We start from the raw sequence: 21,651 nt of genomic DNA on the forward strand, positions 1-21,651 counted from the left end.
GATCACTATTTTTCCCTTTCAATTGTTTACGCATTCGTAACCAAGGAAATCCATGAACCCATCTGCAATGAAAGCAAATTTTTAGGATACGATTGTTAATGAGATGGGATATATCGTGAGTTATTCGAGATTGATTCGGTCAAAGTTTGATAAATATGCGATTCGAATGGATTTGACTCGAGTTTTTAACAAGCTGAAATATGTTACTTGATACTCGACTCAAAAAATTTGTGAGTATCTCGAAAATATAATATATTTTAAAAATAAATTATTAATAATATTAATATTTATGTGTTAATTTTTTTAAATGCAATATAATTTTTTATGTATTTAAGGTTCAGGTTCGAGTTTGAGACTTTAATCGAGTTAAGTTTTTCTTCTTCTAGCATTTTCGAACTTTACGAACTTCAGTTCATGATTTTGAGTTCAAGTCGAGCTTGAAAATTTTAAGTTCACGAGTTTTCGAGTTGAGTTGAGCTCTAGAGTTTTTTAGTCGAGATGAGTTCAGTAATTACATCCCTCCTTTAAGGGTGCGTTTGGTTCACGGAATGTAAGATTACCAGTGAGAATGTAAGATTACCATGGAGAATTACTTGGAATATTGTATTTTGTGTTTGGTTGGTTTAGCAGGAATGTAAAATTATCGTGTTTGATTAAAGGAATAAAAGATTATTGGAATGTATATTTAACCAAATTGTACTTATTATATATTTGTTTTTTATCAAGTTGGAAAATATTTATATATTTTCTTTAAATAATTTAAATTCATAAATTTTATATACATTTTTTTACAAAATTGAAAATATAAAAAGGTTTAATGAAAGGGTAAAATTTTATTTTAACCCCTGAACTTCATATAAAATTTTAATTATAGATTTTTTTTGTAAATCTAAAATAATTTAAGAATAAATTTATAATTTAACATTCGTATAATTTTTATTATTCAATGACAGAAGAAGGATATTTTTGGAAAAAAATTAAGGGCATTTTAGTCCAAAACGTCAGTAATCAAATAATACCTAAGGAAAGGGAAGTAAAGACATTCCTGGTAATATACCCAAAAAAATCTACTATTAGTAATAAAATATTATCGGGAATGAGATTCCCGGCCAACCAAACATGAGAATGTGAATTTCATTCACATGAGAATCACACATTTCTTGAGTCAAACACCCCCTAAAAGGTGTCCTTTTGTTTATCAAATATTTGGTAGTTTTTGTTAAATTTAAAAAACTGAATCTGTAACACCCCAACCCGTATCCCAACCCGGATACGAGTCAGAGATATTACATTGACTTTTAAAACACAACTCATTACAAATAATAGTAAAATACTTGAACTTATATTACGAAAAATACAATAATATACATATGGTAATATAAGTTTACCAAAATATTCAGAGCATACACAACTTAACTCTTTAATTACATGCCAACATCCATTTTCATAACAAAATGACCTACTGATTAAGTTGCTTCTGATCTGATAGTTGCAGGAGTAATGTTATCCAGCTGCTTAACCTCGATCGTCTACTTTATCGGATCCTACGTGTGAAACACTCACACGCTAAGTCATCGACTTAGTGAGGCAATAATATAATAATAATATCAATAAATATAAAGTAATTGTCAAAATGAGATGTGTTGCAGTAATAAGATGTATGTAAACAATGCAATAACCAAAACCATGTTTCTTACACATATACTTATCAAATTCACATTCATAAGTTCGCCTTAGTAAGTTCATTAGCCCATGGTACCATACAGAGAACCTAAGGTATGTGAGTATTGTGAGGTTGTGCACTATGCTGTCACCACAGCTCATATAATTGCACCTAAGTGCCATGTAGAATTGCACCGGAGTGCCGCGTAGAATTGCACCGTAGTGCCATATAATAATGTCCATAAGGACCACATATCATTCCTTAAGAATCATATACATATGCCAAGGATCAAGTATATGTCTCACCAGACTTCACACATGTTCCAAAGAATACATATATGTCCCGAAGGACCACATATCATTCCTTAAGAATCATATATATATACCAAGGATCAAGTAGGTGTCTCACCAGACCTCACACATGTTCCAAAGAATACATATATGTCCTGAAGGACCACATATCATTCCTTAAGAATCATATACATATGCCAAGGATCAAGTATGTGTCTCACCAGACTTCACACATGTTCCAAAGAATACATATATGTCCCGAAGGACCACATAGACCCTCTACCCTTGGCATGCCAACTATACCTATAATTCTCATTTACATAACATGGGCTTTCACAATTTATCTAATTCATATCACGTAGACATATTACTTCTATACCTTTATCATATAACTCATATAACTTTTCTTTCATATTCATGTCCCATAATGCATATGGTATGGATTCATGTCATATATCATCATATGAACTACGATCATGTATCAAAATATTGAATCTAGACTTATCACAAGTCTAGAACTGAATAAAATACATATTAATGCTATGCATATGCACTCACCTAGATTTCTTTGTATTTCCCTCGATTGATCCTACTTGTCGATGGTTCCGGAACTCGATTAGGCTCAATATCTACATAAGCAAAATTTTCAAGATGATTATCAGATGCCTAAGTCTTGAAATTAACCTCTAATAGCCTACCAATTTAAGAAATTGATAGTTTAGTCTCTCTTCTTTCTTTTCTCTTTTTTTTTATTATGGGGGAATCGGTTCCCCCCTGGGGGTATCGATTCCCCTCTAGCGTTCTGGAAATTCATATTTGTTTGAGGGAGTATCGATTCCCCTTGAATGGGTATCGATTCCCCTAGCCCAGAAATCCTATTTTGAGCTCAAAAATCACTTCATTTCAGCTTAAACCTTCATATTTTACTTCCTTTAATATTCCTAACTTCCATATACCTATTTAAACTCATTTCTATTCCATAATCACTTCTTTAAACCCAAAATTCCATCATTTACATGGCATTCAAGAATCACACTAAATTTTCAAGGTGTTCTAATTCCAATTTTAACACTTCATATCCCTTAATTAACTTGATGACAAGTCAAATCTCATTTCCAATTCTTATTATGAACTCTAATCTAAGATTTCACTTTTCTACTTCTTTTCTTTAATTCTTCATATACTTCTTCTCTTGAGGTTTTAAAACAATTTAAACTTCCTTTAAGCTTAACTATTGCCTAATGGTCATGAATCAACCATAAATCCATCAAGAAATTCACTAACAAGAAATTCTTACCTTAGCTTGGGTCTCACGTATGAAGAAGAAGAAAGAAGAGATGACTTTGGAAGCTTGTTTTAATTTCCTATACATCCACGTGGTTAATATAATACTAACCCCAAAATTATATTGCTATAAAAAGACCATTTTGTCCTTCTAATCTTCCTTCTTTATAATTCAATCCTACACAAAATAACTCAAATAAGTCATTGAACTCTTCCATCATTCTACTTAAATCACCAAATTCTGAAACTTTACAAATTAATCACTAACCCGACATGGAGGATGTTACAAATCTCCCTCCCTTAAGAAAATTCGTCCTCGAATTTTCAATAAGAAAAGAGATGGGGATACTGATTCCTCATATCCTCCTCACGCTCCCATGTTGCTTCCTCTACTTTGTGATTCTCCCATAAAACTTTAACCAATGGAATAGTCTTGTTCCTCAATTGCTTAACCTCATAAGCTAAAATTTGAATCGGTTCTTCCTCATAAGTCAAATCCAGTTGTACCTCGATCTCTTCTAGGTTTACAATATGTGAGGGATCCGATCGATATCTCTGAAGTATTGAGACATGGAATACATTGTGAATCTTTTCCATTTCTGGTGGTAAAGTCAATTGGTATGCTACGGGTCCCACTATTTTTACAATCTCATATGGTCCAATAAACTAGGGACTTAACTTTCCTTTCCGATCAAACCTCAAAATATTCTTCCATGGAGATACCTTTAAAAACACTTTATCCCCAACTTCAACTTCAATCTCATTTCTTTTAAGATCAGAATAGGACTTTTGCCGATCAGAGGCCACTTTGAGGTTATGCTGAATTTCTCGAACTTTCCGTTCTACATCTTGAATTAAATCCGGACCAAGAACACTTCGATCTTTGAGTTCATACCAATTTAATGGAGTACGACATTTTCTTCCATATAATGCTTCATATGGGGCCATCTTTATACTAGACTGATAACTATTATTGTAAGCGAACTCTGCCAGCGATAAATACTTTTCTCATGATCCTTTGAATTCCATTACGCATGCTCTCAACATATCTTTCAATATCTGAATAGTTCTCTCTGATTGCCCATCAGTCTGAGGATGAAAAGCCGTACTAAAGTTTAAACGAGTCTTTAACGCTCCATGCAAAGATTTCCAGAATCTAGAAGTGAATCGAGGGTCTCAATCAGAGACTATGGAAGCAGGCACTCCATGCAATCTAATAACTTCTCTAATATACAGCTTTGCATACTTTTCCATAGAGAAATCCGTTCTAACCGGAAGGAAATGTGCTGACTTAGTTAATCGATCAACAATTACCCAGATTGATTCTCTTTTGTTCGGAGTCAAGGGTAACCCCGAAAAAAATCCATCGTAACATTTTCCCATTTCCATTGAGGAATGAAAAGCAGTTGCAATAATCCTGACGGAACTTGATGCTCAGCTTTGACTTGTTGACATATCAAACACTTAGACACAAATTCGGTGATGCTTCGTTTCATCCCTGACCACCAAAATCAATCCTTCAAATCCATATACATCTTGGTTCCACCCGAGTGCATCGTTAACGGACTGCAATGAGCCTCTGTTAATATTTCTTTCTTCAAGTTGTCATTGTCGGGTATTACAATTCTTCCTTTACAATATAGATTTCCATCTGACTTAATCTCAAAGTCTTTAATCTCTTTGTTCTTTAATTGTTCAATTCTTTCAAACACGTTTCATCTTTACTTTACAATTCTCCTATCCGTTCTAATCATGCTGGTTTAAGGGTTAACTCTATACAAAGACCACCGTCTCCCGTTAAAGATAATCTTGCATCCATAGCTCGTAAAGCTGCAAACGTCTTTCTACTCAAAGCATCTGCTACCACGTTAGCTTTTCCGGGATGATAGTCAATTATCACATCATAATCTTTTAAGAACTCTACCCATCTACGTTGCCTCAAATTCAACTCTTTTTGAGTCATCAGGTACTTCAGGCTCTTATGATCTGTATATAAGTAACAACGCTCCCCATAAAGATAATGACGCCAAATCCTGAGAGCGAATACTACAACATCCATTTCTAAATCATGAGTGGGGTAATTCTTTTCATGTGGTTTCAACTGTCTCGATGGATACGCTACCACCTTCCTTTCTTGCATTAATACACACCCCAACCCGTTATGGGATGCGTCACTATATACTACAAAATTCTTGCCAGATTCCGGTTGAACCAATATCGGAGTTTCCGTCAGAATCCTCTTTAAAGATTCAAAACTTTCTTGACATTCAGAAGTCCAAACAAATGGTACATTCTTTCTCATCATCTTTGTTAAAGACAACACTATCATCGAAAAATTCTTAACGAATCTTCGATAATAACCGACAAGTCCAAGGAAACTCCGAACTTCAGATATATTCTTTGGAACTTCCCAGTCCATTATAGCTTTAACCTTCTGAGGGTCTACTCTAATTCCAACTGCTGAGATTACATGCCCCAAGAAAATTACTTCGTTTAGCCAAAATTCACATTTGGACAATTTTGCATAGAGATTTTTATCCCTGAGAATTTGCAAAACTAGCCTCAGATGTACGTTGTGCTCTTCAATGGACTTCGAGTAAACCAGTATGTCATCAATAAAGAAACAACAAACTGGTCCAAATAGGGTTGAAAATCCTATTCATGAGATCCATGAAAGCAGCTGGTGCATTCGTTACTCCGAATGGCATTACGATGAATTCATAATGACCATATCTCATTCTGAAAGCCGTCTTCGGAATATCTTTCTCCTGAATCTTCAATTGATGATAACCCGAACGTAGATCGATCTTCGAAAATACCGAAGCTCCTTTTAGTTGATCAAACAAGTCATCAATGCGCGGAAGGGGATACTTGTTCTTGATGGTCACCTTATTAAGCTGTCGATAATCAATACAGAGACGCATTGATCCATCATTCTTCTTAACAAATAACACCGGAGCTCCCCAAGGTGACACACTTGGTCGAATAAATCCTTTTCCTAACAACTCTTGCAATTGATTCTTTAACTCTTGCAATTCTTTCGGAGCCATCCGATAAGGTGCCATTGCAATTGGAGCGGTTCCTGGCATTACCTCAATTTGAAATTCTACCTCTCTATCTGGAGGTAATCCTAGCAACTCAGCCGGGAAAACTTCAGGGAATTCTTGAACTATTGGAATCTCCTCTAGCCCTTTCTCTATAGCTCTTAAATCTATCATATTTGCAAGAAATCCTTGACATCCCTGTAGCAATAGCTTCTTAGCTGACATTACTGACATTACATTTGCTAAGGGATTAAACTTTTCACTGCTCACATTTATCTCTGTTCCTCCTGGACTTTTCAGGGTTACCTTTTTCAATCTGCAATTAACATCTCCATAGTAACGGAATAACCAATCCATTCCCAGAATCACTTCAAACTTGTCAAAGGGTAATTTCATCAGATTAGCAGGGAATTCAATTCCCTGAACCTTTATGGGACACCCCTTACAGAATTTATTCACCCGAGCACTATGGCCTAACGGAGTTGTTACTATAATCTCATTACTCGTAGCTTCTAAGGGAATCCTCAATTCCTTTACTAACTTACTTGTAATATAAGAATAATTAGAACCCGGATCAATCAATGCCAATACTAATTTATCATACAACTGAAAAGTACCTGCTATAATATCAGGATCATCACGGTCTTCACTTGTCTTTAGATTGTACACCCGTGCGGTTGATCGAACTTCAGGTTGAGCAGAGAATTCAGACGGGTTCCTTCCTCTGCCTCTTCCTCGTCCTCTTTGTGAGGAAGAACCAACTCTTTCAAATGGTGCAGGCTCACCAACAATCAATAGACAATCCCGGATAAAATGTCTGGCATCTCCGCATCGAAAACAAGTCCCAGCAGCCATCCGACAAGTCCCAGAATGGTTTTTCCCACAGTGCTGACACTGTCTCACTTGACTCGGAGTAGATCTCCCAACACCAGATCCCACTGACTGCGTCTGTCTAGGTCTTGCCTGACTTGCTCCCCTAGCAGACGATGCAACTGATTCTGATCTAGCTTGTGATCGAAATCCCGAGTCTCTTCCCCTTTTTGATGGTACGGAGCTAGAAGAAGCACCCGTTCTCTTTGATGTATGAACTCTAAAATCCCCGAATCTCTCATTCTGAGCTCTTTCAAGAGCCTTGGCACGATTGATCACCTCTTGGAACAAGGACAAATTCAATACTATCAGCATCTCTTTCAATCTAGGGCGTAAACCCTCCACAAACCATTCACAAGCCTCTTTTTCAGTAGGCACAAGCTCGGATGCAAACCTACTCAACTTGTTGAACTCACATTCATACTCATATACAGAGCGGTTCATCTGTTTCAAATTCAAAAACTCATGCTTCATCTGTCGAATAAATTGATCTCCAATGTACTTGTTTTTAAATTCATCTAAGAATAAAGACCAAGTCAATTGGTCACTGGGAATCCTCATGGTGACGTTCGTCCACCATATTCTCGCCTGACCCCTCAATAACGAGAAAACTTCATCTAACTTCTCCACTTCAGAACAGTGGAGACCATCCAAGATGATTTTTAAATCATTTAACCAAAGATCTGCCGCAACCGGACCTTCTTCGGTTTCTCCCTTAAATTCGGGAGCTCCTAAACCTCTCAACTCTTTTGCTACATTCATCCTTTGAGTTGGTGGAGCAGGAGGTTGAAGACGCGTTAGAATATCGTCTAACGTTCTGAAGAACATATCTTGATCTTGCACAGGCACTCCTTGAGATGCCTGTTCTTCACCTTGCTTGGCCAGGGCAGGTGAATTACTGCTTTCAGCATGCCTATCTTCTCCCGCTTTACTTCGGGAGCTATTATGTCTGGACATCTAATAAGAATAAACACATTGTTCTATTAGCAAAACAACATACTCATACTATACCAGATCAGAAGTTCTCACTATTTGTTGGCATGTATTCCATTTAAAGACTCTATAGACTCTGGTTTATGCCTAGAATCGGCTAAATCATAGCTCTGATACCATTAAATGTAACACCCCCAACTCGTATCCCAACCCGGATACGAGTCAGAGATATTACATTGACTTTTAAAACACAACTCATTACAAATAATAGTAAAATACTTGAACTTATATTACGAAAAATACAATAATATACATATGGTAATATAAGTTTACCAAAATATTCAGAGCATACACAACTTAACTCTTTAATTACATGCCAACATCCATTTTCATAACAAAATGACCTACTGATTAAGTTGCTTCTGATCTGATAGTTGCAGGAGTAATGTTATCCAGCTGCTTAACCTCGATCGTCTACTTTATCGGATCCTACGTGTGAAACACTCACACGCTAAGTCATCGACTTAGTGAGTCAATAATATAATAATAATATCAATAAATATAAAGTAATTGCCAAAATGAGATGGGTTGCAGTAATAAGATGTATGTAAACAATGCAATAACCAAAACCATGTTTCTTACACATATACTTATCAAATTCACATTCATAAGTTCGCCTTAGTAAGTTCATTAGCCCATGGTACCATACAGAGAACCTAAGGTATGTGAGTATTGTGAGGTTGTGCACTATGCTGTCACCACAGCTCATATAATTGCACCTAAGTGCCACGTAGAATTGCACCGGAGTGCCGCGTAGAATTGCACCATAGTGCCATATAATAATGTCCATAAGGACCACATATCATTCCTTAAGAATCATATACATATGCCAAGGATCAAGTATATGTCTCACCAGACTTCACACATGTTCCAAAGAATACATATATGTCCCGAAGGACCACATATCATTCCTTAAGAATCATATACATATACCAAAGATCAAGTAGGTGTCTCACCAGACCTCACACATGTTCCAAAGAATACATATATGTCCCGAAGGACCACATATCATTCCTTAAGAATCATATACATATGCCAAGGATCAAGTATGTGTCTCACCAGACTTCACACATGTTCCAAAGAATACATATATATCCCGAAGGACCACATAGATCCTCTACCCTTGGCATGCCAACTATACCTATAGTTCTCATTTACATAACATGGGCTTTCACAATTTATCTAATTCATATCACGTAGACATATTACTTCCATACCTTTATCATATAACTCATATAACTTTTCTTTCATATTCATGTCCCATAATGCATATGGTATGGATTCATGTCATATATCATCATATGAACTACGATCATGTATCAAAATATTGAATCTAGACTTATCACAAGTCTAGAACTGAATAAAATACATATTAATGCTATGCATATGCACTCACCTAGATTTCTTTGTTTTTCCCTCGATTGATCCTACTTGTCGATGGTTCCGGAACTCGATTAGGCTCAATATCTACATAAGCAAAATTTTCAAGATGATTATCAGATGCCTAAGTCTTGAAATTAACCTCTAATAGCCTACCAATTTATGAAATTGATAATTTAGTCTCTCTTCTTTCTTTTCTCTTTTTTTTTATTATGGGGGAATCGGTTCCCCCTTGGGGGTATCGATTCCCCTCTAGCGTTCTGGAAATTCATATTCGTTTGAGGGGGTATCGATTCCCCTTGAATGAGTATCAATTCCCCTAGCCCAGAAATCCTATTTTGAGCTCGAAAATCACTTCATTTCAGCTTAAACCTTCATATTTTACTTCCTTTAATATTCATAACTTCCATATACCTATTTAAACTCATTTCTATTCCATAATCACTTCTTTAAACCCAAAATTCCATCATTTACATGGCATTCAAGAATCACACTAAATTTTCAAGGTGTTTTAATTCCAATTTTAACACTTCATATCCCTTAATTAACTTGATGACAAGTCAAATCTCACTTCCAATTCTTATTATGAACTCTAATATAAGATTTCACTTTTCTACTTCATTTCTTTAATTCTTCATATACTTCTCCTCTTGATGTTTTAAAACAATTTAAACTTCCTTTAAGCTTAACTATTGCCTAATGGTCATGAATCAACCATAAATTCATCAAGAAATTCACTAACAAGAAAATCTTACCTTAGCTTGGGTCTCACGTATGAAGAAGAAGAAAGAAGAAGATGACTCTGGAAGCTTGTTTTAATTTCCTATACATCCACGTGGTTAATATAATACTAACCCCAAAATTATATTGCTATAAAAAGACCATTTTGTCATTCTAATCTTCATTCTTTATAATTCAATCATACACAAAATAACTCAAATAAGTCATTGAACTCTTCCATCATTCTACTTAAATCACCAAATGCTGAAACTTTACAAAATAATCACTAGCCCGACATGGAGGATGTTACAGAATCATTCAGAATGTACTTTGATGCTGAATCATTCAACACTATTTTGCTAAATCAGTAACACTAAATCATTCAGAGATAAAAAACAAACACACTAAATACTAAACAATTTAACATTCAACTGTTAATGATTTCATTCAGAACCAAACAAACCGCCACTAAAATGTCCAAACAAAAGTAAGCGGAGGCCACGTGGTCAATGTTATCGGACAAAGTAAAGCACATCGAGTGTGGACGGTGCCAATGCTGCGACTTTTTTCATCAATTTGTCCTTCATTTCTTCGTTTAACTCAAAAAATGGTTTTAACCGTACTCGCATTCAGAGCGCGTGCAATACAACTTCACAATCCCTGAACGTCCCTCAATTTACACGCGTCAAAAGGAAGCGTGTACCAGCGCTCCCTCAACTGGATCCTCAATACAGAACAGAGGCCTAGAAGGAAAGAGCGAAATAGAGAAGGAAATAGAATAAATAGGGGGGAAATAGCAATGCCAAAAATCAAAACCCAGAGGATCTAGGGTTGCCTTGGATTACTATGTTTAGAAATATTTACGGTTCTTTTTAATCGATTAGTTCTTTTTTAATATTATAGTTAGGATTTTCGAAATAGGTAAGTTAATTTAAAGGCCGAGTCAGTTTTCTTTTTGCGACACCGGTGGTTGAGTTGGGTTTTAATCGATAGAACCCTAAAATCAATGGTTTCGGGAACTGGACTAATACATTTTTACCCAGAATCGAAGCCGGACAAGGAGGACTTCTGAAGGATAGTTATCTTTTAATTTAATATATTGTTTTTGACGATCTGTAAATATGAGAGTGCGCAAATCGAACAGGATTTCTTGGGCACCGGATGCTAATCTTTGTCAGGTAAAACTTGCAATTTTAACTTTAGGAATTCCTAAATTTCGAGCTCCATTTCAGGTGAAATAGAGAAATGAAAAAAACGTAGAAAATTTAAGTTATAGGTACCAAAAAAATAAAGTGGGAATATATTTGAACCCTTCTTATTGTTTTGTTTTTAGAATCTTTTTCTTTTCTTCTTTCTCTATCTAAACCATTTGCAATTGCATTTGAAGCTATTAGGTTAGCTCATTTTAGTATTCTTGAGTTGCTGAGCATGTTTCTGAATGTATTTTTCGTTTGTACTCGATTTCCTTTTCCAGGTATTTATGGCTAATTTAGTGTCTCTAGTCTCTACCTTTTTGTAAATGTTTTTATAGGAATAAATCAGTCAATAGAGCCAGGAAATGTCATGCTAGTTAGCTACAAATATTAGGGGACGATAATGGTAAAGTATTTTGATTTTTAACTGGTTCAAAATTGCTAATGAAGATAAAGAACCCGGCTTGTCAATTCACGGTGCTTCATTTCATAGCAGCGCATTCCTGCTTCATATCATGTTCATTGTGCAGATTGCAGACCACAATAAAAAAATAGCAATTGTGCCACAATAAAATCTCCGAGGAGTTTGATTAGGTTGCACATTAAGTTCATGAATGTTTGTCTTATCGCTTTAGCTTTTAATAATCAGAAAGCTCAGAATTTGTGGTCTGTCCTTTTTCATTTATATTCATACCCTTCTCCTTTTTGGATAGCCAATTGTTTCTCCAAAGAGGCTTTAAGCATACAGACTCCGAAATAATTCGAAAGGATCTTCAGTTTTAGTTTCTATAACTCTTAGATGTATGAAGTTCTGAACTAAAATGAAGCACTTCTCTGCTTTGAAGTAGGATTCTGAAATGTCCTTTGCCAAAGGTCTCTGCGACTAAAAGTGGCAATCTACTTCACTGCTGTCAAGCTAGTAAGAAAGGAACTGGTCCTTTCAAATATTAAAGATATTTGCGACTTAGTATCTATTTTAGGTGTCTGTTTGCCAGTACCTAGTTGAGCATGGGGGTAATAGTGGTTCTGTTTGGTTTTGAAGATAATTGTGATTAATATATAATATTCTGGGTTTTTTATGATCAAATCGATAGGCTGAGTTCATCCCCAGTAGGTGACGCCGGAATAAATCAGTCAATAGAGCCAGGAATTGTCATGCTAGTTAGCTACAAATATTAGGGGACGATAATGGTAAAGTATTTTGATTTTTAACTGGTTCAAAATTGCTAATGAAGATAAAGAACCCGGCTTGTCAATTCACGGTGCTTCATTTCATAGCAGCGCATTCCTGCTTCATATCATGTTCATTGTGCAGATTGCAGACCACAATAAAAAAAAGTAGCAATTGTGCCACAATAAAATCTCCGTGAAGTTTGATTAGGTTGCACATTAAGTTCATGAATGTTTGTCTTATCTCTTTAGCTTTTAATAATCAGAAAGCTCAGAATTTGTGGTCTGTCCTTTTTCATTTATATTCATACCCTTCTCCTTTTAGGATAGCCAATTGTTTCTCCAAAGAGGCTTTAAGCATACAGACTCCGAAATAATTTGAAAGGATCTTCAGTTTTAGTTTCTATAACTCTTAGATGTATGAAGTTCTGAACTAAAATGAAGCACTTCTCTGCTTTGAAGTAGGATTCTGAAATGTCCTTTGCCAAAGGTCTCTGCGACTAAAAGTGGCAATCTACTTCACTGCTGTCAAGCTAGTAAGAAAGGAACTGGTCCTTTCAAATATTAAAGATATTTGCGACTTGGTTAGTGGTTCTGTTTGGTTTTGAAGATAATTGCGATTAATATATAATATTCTGGGTTTTTTATGATCAAATCGATAGGCTGAGTTCATCCCCAGTAGGTGACGCCGGAATAAATCAGTCAATAGATCCAGGAATTGTCATGCTAGTTAGCTACAAATATTAGGGGACGATAATGGTAAAGTATTTTGATTTTTAACTGGTTCAAAATTGCTAATGAAGATAAAGAACCCGGCTTGTCAATTCACGGTGCTTCATTTCATAGCAGCGCATTCCTGCTTCATATCATGTTCATTGTGCAGATTGCAGACCACAATAAAAAAAATAGCAATTGTGCCACAATAAAATCTCCGAGGAGTTTGATTAGGTTGCACATTAAGTTCATGAATGTTTGTCTTATCGCTTTAGCTTTTAATAATCAGAAAGCTCAAAATTTGTGGTCTGTCCTTTTTCATTTATATTCATACCCTTCTCCTTTTAGGATAGCCAATTGTTTCTCCAAAGAGGCTTTAAGCATACAGACTCCGAAATAATTCGAAAGGATCTTCAGTTTTAGTTTCTATAACTCTTAGATGTATGAAGTTCTGAACTAAAATGAAGCACTTCTCTGCTTTGAAGTAGGATTCTGAAATGTCCTTTGCCAAAGGTCTCTGCGACTAAATGTGGCAATCTACTTCACTGCTGTCAAGCTAGTAAGAAAGGAATTGGTCCTTTCAAATATTAAAGATATTTGCGACTTAGTATCTATTTTAGGTGCTTGTTTGCCAGTACCTAGTTGAGCATGGGGGTAATAGTGGTTCTGTTTGGTTTTGAAGATAATTGCGATTAATATATAATATTCTGGTTTTTTTATGATCAAATCGATAGGCTGAGTTCATCCCCAGTAGGTGACGCCGTTCTGGAATTTTTTTTTGGGGTCAACTCTCGTTTAGAAACTAATACTTTGGTGTTTTCTATTGTATAAGTACTAAGCGAAGCTTACTGGGATTGGCATCTGAATTTCATTAACCTCAGATGATTCTTTTCCCCCCATTTTTGTCCAATCTTTAGTTTCAGCTGATTCTTTGTGAGAAATTAAGAAATTTTTAAAACTCACAGAAATGATAGATTAATTTATACATAATAGCATCATAAAATGCTGTACTTTATTTTGCCGATACTTCTATTTTGTTGTTAATATATACAGTGTGAGTTAAAAAAATCCCTAGTTTATGCAATTCTTTTCATCAGTTTATTTGGCACAGGCTGTTTTATTGAAGTTCCTAAACAGAGAATAAAAATGCTTCTTTCTTAACAGATAAAGCTCTTTCTAATGGAGGAACCGCCTTCACAAGTTGGATTTGGCGCTCAAGATCACCTACAAGCAAAAACCTCCGTATCACATTTAAATGGGGCAACTGCGGATGATTTTCTGCCTCCTGGATTTGAAGGAACTCATTCTAGAAATCATGTGCATGTTGGCTTGTCAGAAATGCCTGTCATTAAGTGGAGATGTCCTTACAGAGTAACAGTTCTAAAGGCTTCTTTTCTTGCCATTTCCATTTTATTTTGATTTGTAAGTATTGCTCCAGCATTTCTATAAAAGCTGAATCTGCATTTTCACAGTTTATATTGGACTTCAACTGGCAAGTAGTTGCTGGAGATGAAAGTAAAGAGGTTGAGATTCAAAATCAGAGAGAAGTTAGAGTACTTGAAGCTGTTTATCCTCGCCCATCTGCAATTCCTACAAAGTTTGGTTCTTTTCTATTTATTTATTGGAGGGGGTGGGGGATTGGGTTTTCTCATAATTTTCTCTTTGAGTTTTACTTTTCCACGAGCCTAACTTTTATTCTCATTCTACAGCCCTTCCGTTTCAGCAGATGTAGAAAACTGTCAGTATGATGGTCATCTAACTCCTCAAATACCCATCACTCCTATTGAAGATGAAGATGCAGCAATTGAAACACTACCTGATGACTTTGCTCCATTTGGTGCCCCCATTAGTTCACAGCCTAGTGTTTCAAGTGCTTCTACCGAGGAGAGACCATCGGCTGGAATGGTACTTAATGTTGAGCGCGGAGTAGCAGCTGCTGCCTTAAGAGCTATTAACCAAAGCAATGAATGTGGAAACATGATTGATCCTGACTTGCTCGTCAAAATTCTCAGCAACCCGCAATTGATGGAGAAATTAGTTACAGATTATGGAGCGGATTCAGCTGCACAAAACTTACCTAAACCAACATCTCCTCTGGTACCTACGTCCGATCCCCATCCAGCTGTAAATATATCTAATCCATCTCCTCCCTGTACCATTCGAATGGAAAACGGCATAGCATCCGTGACAGCGGCATCTAGTGGAGCATATTATGCTGAGCGTAATGGGTTTGGTAGTGGACCCTCAAATAAACAAGGTCCTATTCCCAGTGTCCATCAAGTTTCACCTACACTCGCCCCAGAACTTCCTCAGAAGGATATAAACTATTACAAGAACTTGATTCAGCAACATGGAGAAGAAAGACAGGGACTAGCTCAACAGCCACGACCAAACCAAGAAGCAACAAAAAACCCAAAACCAAGAGATTCGAAGCCGAGGGTAATGAAGCCTTGTATTTATTTTAAAAGTGCCAGGGGATGCAGAAATGGCGCCAATTGTGCATTCCAACATGATGTATCGTCCCAAAACGGGGGTAGCAACAATTCCGACCTGCCTAATGGTAAGAGAATGAAAATGGATAAGAGAGATCAGGAGTTTGAAAATACGAGTATGCCCTTTTTCACATAAGAATAGCGTTCTGCAGCAGCTGCTCCATGTCTATTCCACGATTGTCGTGCTTTTGGGTTTTTTTTCTTCCTGCAAATAGTTATATGACTACTTAGTTATTCTTCTTTTTTCCTTTTTCAACCTTGCATCTAGCTAAGATTTAAGTTATTGGCGACATCTTTATGTCACAAACAATTGCTGATATTCATCTGTAGATGAAGGAATTTTTGGTTTACCTCTTGCACCCATTTGCTATTGCTGTTTTCGTACATAGTACTATTTGCATCAAGTTCATTTCCTAAAGATGCAGGATTATTTCTTTTTTCTTTTTGGTTTACTTCATGCACCCATTGCTATAGTTGTTTTCGTGGATAATATCATATGCGTCAAGTTCATTTTCTGCTGAAATATGCATATTGAATTCGTACACCAGAGTTCCATCTCTACAAAACGAAAGCTAGAAAGAGCACCCGAAGCTGAAGCAGAGGCATACCAATGGGAATCACATAGATCACCTATTAATATTTGGTTTCAGTACGAGACTCCTCTCCCATTTTTAAACTTCCTGGGCATGTGTAATCTCTGTCGTTCACCCTGAATTCTTGGCTTGCAACTTTAAGAATTAGAGCCATTGATTCCTTGCATTGCTGCACTGTTGAGAAGCTTCATCCACTCCTCATCTGTACGTAGGGGATAGAATTCTAAATTTCTAATGCAGTGAACACACCCCACGAATTCTCTGCACAGACATCAAAACGTGACCATTTCATGTTGTGGTTTTGACATTGTAATTACTTTGTCGACAAAGCCTTGGATAATACTGCTCAAAAGAATGCCAGGCCGTGGAAGCCTGTTTAATTTACAAAATAAATGAATATATATGCCTACTCCCAAGGATCATCCCCAACAAGTAGAACTTCAGTCTCATAATCCACGTATGCCGATTTCCACCCTGAGACTCTCGGACCCTCGGGCAGTCCCTTAAGCCCAAGCATGAATTCGATTGAAGAGGTTAGCTCATCGTAGTTCTTAAAACTTGTCGCATCAATTGACCTCCTAACTGACCCTGCCGTCTGAACCTGTCAACCATAACCAATAAGAGCTAAAGAGGAAAGTAATAGGATCACGTCAATGAGTTTTAAAAAAATGATTGAGCCATGTAATTTGCCCATAACTCCGATGGATGCCTCAAGATTGCCATATTCAAAAACTATATTGACATCAAACGCTGTGTGATTAGCTGCCATGAATAATTCTGCAGGAAATACTCATCAAAATCAACATTGCTCGAAGATGTGACTGTTGAAAAATAGCTTACTGCAAAATAAAAGATCAACACTAACTAGAAAAATAAATAAGGTAAATAAATAAAGATCGATTAATTTTACTGTGCCGTGTAGTCACTGCCTTAGAAGCAATTTTGCCCGGACTAGTGTAATTTCTAACAATGGACGTTCCCCCAAGGTTAACATAGTTTTTAAAATTTCGTACACACGAAATAGGGAAGTGAAACTATGAATAACGTTGCTCTTTACTTGAAGATAGAAAAGTATTTTATCCGAAGTAAATCCTACCGCAAAAAATATGAAAGGCTATTGGAAAAGAAAAAAATTCACTATGATTTGTGAAGAGAGAAAATATAGAAGAGAAGAGGAGGAGAATGAAGTGAGTTGAAAGTGAAGAGAATGCCTTCTTTTATAGATAAAAAATGAGGGTATTTAGGTAAAATCACTAAGAGAAAAATCACCAAAAATTCTCTAAAAATCTCAATTTCTCCCACTATTTCAACATTTGAATTTTAATTAAATTAATTTTAAATAAATATATTTATTTCTTTGTATTATAATAAATATAACCAACAATCCTCCACTAATACAAAGAAGTAAAATTTCATAAAAGAATTAACATCTGCATCCAATTAGAAAAAAAGTGTCGTGGCACCGATTAGTATATACCTAAACATATTGACAAACACAAGACAATCACCTACTGCTAAAGTAACTCGGGTATCCTAGTTGTTTCCCGAATGTCACACAAAGGTTAGTTTTATGACATCCTAGTTGTTACTGTTTCTAGCTGTTACTGATATGTCACACAAAGGCTAGTTTTATGACATCCTAATTGTTAATGTTTTTAGTTGATACTAATATTTTTCTGACAAATACTATTTCTAGTTGTTCCGAATTATTATTGATCTTGTTTACTATTCACCCTAATTGTTAACTCGCTCGTTCTCTAATCTAGAACGTTGCGAGGAATTACTAATATGTTATTACTGATAATATGTACTGATCTGGTTACTCGCTACTTAGGTGTATTTTAGTCATTCTCTTACTCTGAAGAAATCTCTACACGTTTTGAGGCTTCACAGTGATTTTTGCGGTTGCCGTTTAATGACTGTGGTTCTGGTTAACTTGGTATCTGACTCGGGTTCGTTTATGAATAACGATGCTCTATTCGTAAATCTTACGCTTTCCCCAATTCGCCCTCGAATTAAAGGAATAATTATGTGCTCAATACTCTCGGTCGTTCTTGCAGTATACGACAATGATGTCTCATAATCTGATTACTTGGTCATACCTCTCGTCGGTACACCTTATGCACTGATCCTCCATCAATAACTATCTGTTACGCTCTCACTGAAGATATTTGGATGCGTTACGCCTGCTATGGTTACTCTGGTTGTAACCTACTCCTACGAGTGTTGTTGGGCCCCTTTGGCCAGTCACGTCCTTCACAACCTAAGTCTTATCCTTACGGACCATCCCAAGAACTTATAGACCTTAATCAGGTCAAAATTGATCATCTGATGTGGGTAGTATCGATACTCTAGCTATAGTATATATACCCTAGGGTCTAGTATCGATACCCTTATAGTATCGATACTAAAATTGAATCCTATTACGAATTTGAGGCATTGATATTGATATTGTTACCCTGAGTATCGATACTCACCTTGGCAGTATCGATACTCCCCTCTAAAAACCCTAATTTTAGCCCCAAATTAACTAATATCGATATTGTTCATCCCAATATCGATACTTGAACCATGAAGTTGATATTTTAAGCTAAAAAACACCCAAAATCATCTTAAATGACTTGGATTGGTTTCTGAACTGATTCTGAAGTTCTAATAAGCTATTTAGGGTCATTAGGTGTCATAAAAACACTTTCTTAATACCTAAAATATGGTTTAATCATTAAATTAAAATAAACCCTAAACATACTCAATTAATCAAATCTTAGCAATTACTTGAAACCTATGAAAGCTTAATACTCCAAAGGATTAGAAATACAGTACCTTGCTGATTGAATCCCGAAATTGAGCTCCTTGCTTAGCCAGAATCTTTTCATTGGTGATTTGGATGAAAACCCAAAGTTTTCTCTTACAACATAAAACCCAAGCTTGAATCTTTTAAACAATGTTGTTTTGGTTTAATTAGGACGATTTTGAAATATAAAAATGGCTCAAAAATCTTACCTTTGATATAGCTTGGAGAGGAAAAAGATGGAAGAGATAAAGAGGAGAAATAAAGAGAATGGGAAGATGAAGAAATAAAAACATTATTCATCTTTTGAAAATGGGATAATTACTTTGTTGGCCCCTCATCATCTTGCTACTATGAAAAAAATACCATATTTATGGCTAATTGGGACTAAGACTAATCAATTTAAGCCCAACAAATTGAATTATAATTTTTGTGGGGTCTACTTACCTCTCGGGTAGACCCAAAACTACTAGCTCGAAATTGGTGTGTTACAACTCTCCCCTCCTTAAAAGAAATTTCGTCCTCAAAATTTACTTGGTTAGAACGATCTATCCTTAGGTCAACACTGAGAAATCTCGAAGCGCTTAAACCTTATAGAAACTGATTTTCAAAGAAGAAGTCATCACAATCTGACATACCGCTTGGATGCCGTAAAATTAGCCTACGATTTCCTGATGGCGCTACCACCTTTGAAATCTAAGCAAAAATATTCGAGAAGCACAAAGCTAAGGAAATCACATTCTGTCTATTTGAAACTACACACTCGGGCGTTCCACAAGGATGGCGTTACTCTATAGCGCACTACTATTGCTAAATCCTTCTATGGCTAACCTTACTCAATCGAATTAATTTACTGCATAACCTAATAACCTCTTTTACTTGCTGGATATAGGTAAACCTTACAAATCTTCTGGCACATACCATTCCTGTCTCGATACCAACTACTGAAGACATGCTGACAAGTCTCGACCTCCTAACGTCGAGCTCTATGCTTTTACTGTGCAACTCTAATTTAATATCCATCCATGGTACTTGACTGTTTCCCATTACCTTGTGACTTACATACACTCTACTCACTTGATCGAGCGTCTAGGGTGCTTACAACTGAAAATTGGCCACTACCAAGCGAAACTAGCATCTGGCTCTCCCAGAAAGCACACCTTAAAAAGGGAGATCTGTCACAATCGCACTCTGACTAAGAACTATGAGATTCTACGTCAGACACTCCCTATTTCTTACCACTATTGAGTTATCTAATGATGGCTAACTTAGCTAAACATAGTTTAACGTACTTGATCTCCTTTAGTTTAAAATATTGAAATTCTAGGTATTATATAACGCTAACTATTGATGTATGTTGTATATAGCTTGTGCTCATATACTAACACGAAGGCACCACTGACGAGGCTTGACTCACTTAGCTGATTCACTTACTACTTAAGTAAAAAGTACATTATGGTGATATCTGAGGGTTCACTGCACCTCGAGACTCATAACTCACTATAACACCTATAGTACCTTTAGGATATGGGGTGAAATTCCGAAACTACTACATCGAAAATTACACCTGCTAACTTACTTCTTGCGAGTACTCGGGGTATCTATGCCCAGTTAGCAACTGATGTGCCTTGGAATTTGCTAAGACATATGCTGAGTTTTTTTACAATATGGTGATCGCTAAATTGAAAAGAGTAACTTGAATACTCTCGACACTCTCATGGAGATCTCAATTTCCAAGACTGAACCTTAGGTTACTAATTCTCTGAGGGTTGATCGTATGAACCCTCTATTAACGATACAAAGATGTTCTTATAGTCTCATATTTGACGGGACCATAAGCAATGATACTCTCCTAAGGAACACACAAGAGTGAAATATTTTATGCTCTTAGAGTTGACATTCAGCCCAATAAGAAACAACCACCTATTATCCTGACTCTGCATCCCGAAATCCTAAGGTCAAACTATACTTGTGCTAACAACTGCCCTTATATCGACTATCGAGTATGATCTAAGCCCTCAGTAACTTTCTAAGGTAACCTTGCTTAATGTACTATGGTCTACCTACTAGCCACTTGGATCTTCACTTCTGGATTCTTTATCTAACATCAACTTCTTTACTTTGTCTCTCCATAATTTGCCAAGCTAAATCGAGAATTGATTGATCTACTCCACTATTCTCTTGTCTGAGCATAGAACTGACACATTTCTCACTGATTTTCACCACAACGTTTACACTCTGAATAATCCAAAACTCTACTAGAGCTTCTAAAGCCCACCGCTATTGGTGGAGCTAACAGTCCCCTTTAAGACCTTACAACTAACCTCTAACTCGGCTAGAGTGACTAAGCTGACGCCATCTTCCCTGCTCATACATACCTCTAGTTCAGTCTGCCACTGACTGAGATAAACCTACTGACACACAAGTCCTTAGACTATGGGTGCCTGACTCACC

At 36.3% G+C, this 21,651-nt stretch overlaps 1 protein-coding gene across 1 annotated transcript; it reads left to right on the forward strand.

Moving 5' to 3' along the window:
* Window positions 1–11,016: 11,016 nt before the first annotated feature.
* On the forward strand, window positions 11,017–16,176 carry LOC120194767 (zinc finger CCCH domain-containing protein 6-like). Its single transcript, XM_039196976.1, has 4 exons — window positions 11,017–11,422; window positions 14,486–14,692; window positions 14,794–14,918; window positions 15,031–16,176. Exons 1-4 carry the CDS (start codon window positions 11,366–11,368, stop codon window positions 15,947–15,949), a joined length of 1,308 nt encoding a protein of 435 aa, XP_039052907.1. The 5' UTR covers window positions 11,017–11,365; the 3' UTR covers window positions 15,950–16,176.
* Window positions 16,177–21,651: the final 5,475 nt, after the last annotated feature.

Source organism: Hibiscus syriacus, unplaced genomic scaffold (assembly GCF_006381635.1).
Source record: "Hibiscus syriacus cultivar Baekdansim isolate YM2019G1 unplaced genomic scaffold, ASM638163v2 tig00117000_pilon, whole genome shotgun sequence".
Lineage (NCBI taxonomy): Eukaryota > Viridiplantae > Streptophyta > Magnoliopsida > Malvales > Malvaceae > Hibiscus > Hibiscus syriacus.